The 3,285-nt window shown below is 40.8% G+C and overlaps 1 protein-coding gene across 1 annotated transcript; it reads left to right on the forward strand.

The window, feature by feature from the left end:
• The first annotated feature begins 487 nt into the window (after positions 1 to 487).
• On the forward strand, positions 488 to 2,301 carry LOC306668429 (katanin p60 ATPase-containing subunit A1-like). The gene has a single exon (XM_079151775.1). The coding sequence runs from the start codon at positions 766 to 768 to the stop codon at positions 1,927 to 1,929; it is 1,164 nt and encodes a 387-aa protein (XP_079007901.1). The 5' UTR covers positions 488 to 765; the 3' UTR covers positions 1,930 to 2,301.
• Positions 2,302 to 3,285: the final 984 nt, after the last annotated feature.

The following is a 3,285-nucleotide window of genomic DNA, read 5'->3' on the forward strand; positions in this document are numbered from 1 at the left end:
GTGATGAACTAAACAGACACTTCACAAAAGAAATATGAATGGTCAACAAATATGTAAAAAAAATGGACAACATCACTAGCAATTAGAGAAATGCAAATTGAAACTACACTTAGATTTCATGTCACTCCAGTCAGAATGGCAATTATCAAGAATACAAGAAATAAGAAATGTTGGCGAGGATGTGGGGGAAAAGGCAAATTGGTGCAACCATTAAGGAAAGCAGTATGGAGATTCCTCAGAAAACTTGGAATGGAACCACAATTTGACCCAGTTATCCCACACCTCAGTTTATACCCAAAGGACTTAAAGTCAGCATACTATATTGATGCAGCCACATCAATGTTTATAGCAGTTCAATTCACAATAACTAAGCTGTTGAACCAACCTAGGTGCCCTTCAAGAGATGAATGGATTAAGCAAATGTGGTACATACATAATGGAATATTACTCAGTCATAAATAAGAATGAAATTATGGGCTCCCGGGGCGTCGCCCCGCGTGCGCCGAGTCGCTGAGGCTGCCCTCCGCACCGGAAGTGACCCTGGGGGGGTTTGCCTTCAAACTCGGCGAAAAGAACTGGCACCGGTGGGTAGTGACGGTTAAACCTGGCAGTGCCGGGCCGGGAGCGACAGCGGGCGGTGGGGGCTGTGTCGGCCCTTCTTCCTCGCCGCCCGGAGCTCTGCTTGGCACTTGCCTTCCGCCGGCGGTGGGCGGCGTCCCGCGGCGCCTCGGCCTCGGTAGCTTACAGTTGAGTCTGAGTCTTCTTATGATTAGTGAGAATGTAAAATTGGCTCGTGAATATGCATTGCTGGGAAACTACGACTCTGCAATGGTCTATTATCAGGGAGTTCTTGACCAAATGAACAAGTATCTATACTCAGTCAAAGACACGTACCTCCAGCAGAAATGGCAACAGGTTTGGCAGGAAATAAATGTGGAAGCTAAGCATGTGAAGGATATCATGAAAACACTAGAGAGCTTTAAACTAGACAGCACTCCCTTGAAAGCTGCACAACATGAGCTTCCGGCTTCTGAGGGAGAAGTTTGGTCCTTGCCTGTACCTGTTGAAAGAAGACCCTCACCAGGACCTAGAAAACGCCAGTCTCCTCAGTACAGTGACCCTAAACCACATGGTAACCGCCCAAATACAACTGTCAGAGTTCACCGTCCATCTGCACAAAATCTTCACAATGATAGAGGGAAAGCTGTTCGTTGTCGTGAAAAGAAAGAACAGAATAAAGGAAGAGAGGAAAAGAACAAATCACCTGCTGCTGTTACAGAACCAGAGACAAATAAATTTGATAGTACTGGATATGATAAGGACTTAGTAGAAGCTTTGGAAAGAGACATAATTTCTCAGAATCCTAATGTTCGATGGGATGATATTGCTGATTTGGTAGAGGCTAAAAAGTTGCTGAAGGAAGCTGTGGTGTTACCAATGTGGATGCCAGAATTCTTTAAAGGCATTAGAAGACCATGGAAAGGAGTATTGATGGTTGGCCCACCTGGCACAGGAAAGACCCTTCTTGCTAAAGCAGTAGCTACAGAATGCAAGACAACATTCTTCAATGTCTCTTCATCAACTCTGACTTCCAAGTACAGAGGAGAGTCTGAGAAGCTTGTTCATCTTTTGTTTGAAATGGCTCGATTTTATTCTCCAGCCACCATATTTATTGATGAGATAGATTCCATTTGCAGTCGAAGAGGAACTTCTGAAGAGCATGAAGCAAGCCGAAGGGTGAAAGCCGAGCTGCTGGTTCAGATGGATGGTGTTGGAGGTGCTTCTGAAAATGATGACCCTTCCAAAATGGTTATGGTTCTGGCAGCTACTAATTTTCCCTGGGATATAGATGAGGCTTTAAGACGACGTCTTGAAAAGCGAATCTATATTCCTCTACCATCAGCAAAAGGCAGGGAGGAACTATTATGAATAAGTCTGCGTGAGCTGGAATTGGCTGATGATGTTAACCTTGCAAGTATAGCAGAAAACATGGAAGGTTATTCAGGTGCAGACATTACCAATGTGTGCAGGGATGCATCCTTGATGGCAATGAGAAGGCGTATTGAGGGTTTGACCCCAGAAGAAATTCGAAATCTTTCAAGAGAAGAAATGCACATGCCTACAACTATGGAAGATTTTGAAATGGCTTTAAAAAAGGTTTCTAAATCAGTATCTGCTGCAGACATTGAAAGATACGAGAAATGGATATTTGAATTTGGATCATGCTAAATTCTCACATGTAAACTGTGAGAAATCTGCCTTAAGTCTTTGAAAAATAATTAAATTTAGTATTTCATTGCACTGAGTGCTATATTTTTTTAAACTTTCATAATGGTAAGATTTTAAAAATCCTTATAATTCTGAATAAAGGCAATTTTTTTTAAGCTGCAAAAAAAAAAAAAAAAAAAAAGAATGAAATTATGGCATTTGCCTGTGAATAGATGGAACTGAAGACTATCATGCTAAGTGAAATAAGCCAGTCCCAAAAAACCAAAAGCAATCTTCTCGTTGATATGTGGATGCTGACTCACAATAGGCATTGGGGAGGGGTGGGAAGGAAGAAGGGAGTTTCACCAGATTGTTCAAGGGGTTGGGGAGAAGGGAAGGGGAATGGGAGTAGTAAAGACAGTAGAAGGAATTGGACATAACTTCCCTATGTTCATATATGAATATACAACCAGTGTAACTCCATACCACGTACAACCACAAAACTGGGAAGTTATACTCCACATATGTATGATATGTCAAAACATATTTACTGTCATGTGTAACTAAAAAGAACAAATAGAAATTTTTTAAAAAAGGGACCTCGGGCCAGGGAGATACCTCAGCCAGTAGAATTTGCCTTGCAAGCACAAGGCCCTGGGTTCAATCGCGGGCACCACAAAAAAAAAAAAAAAAAAAAAAAAAAAAAAAGGGGGACCTCATCTTGAGTACATCTGCAAAGATCCTACTTATAAACTCACAGGTATAGGGAATCAGATTTGACATAACTTTTTGGGGACACAACTCATCCTTCAACATATTTTTACATAATTTTGATGATAATTATATTTTGATATAATTTCAATTTCCACTTAATGTTTTAATACATTTTATTTATTGCCTCTTAATTCAAATATGCTTGACCATATTCTGCAGCAATATGCATGTGTGTGTTTGTGTTTATGTTTATAGTATGCATACCTGGTGTATATGTGTGAAGTGTGTGGTTTAGAGTGCATATGCAAGTAGGTGAGCATGTTAGTCAGTTTTTCATAACTTTGACAAAATACCTGAGAGAAT

Source organism: Sciurus vulgaris (assembly GCF_902686455.1).
Source record: "Sciurus vulgaris genome assembly, chromosome: 8".
In the NCBI taxonomy this organism is placed as follows: domain Eukaryota; kingdom Metazoa; phylum Chordata; class Mammalia; order Rodentia; family Sciuridae; genus Sciurus; species Sciurus vulgaris.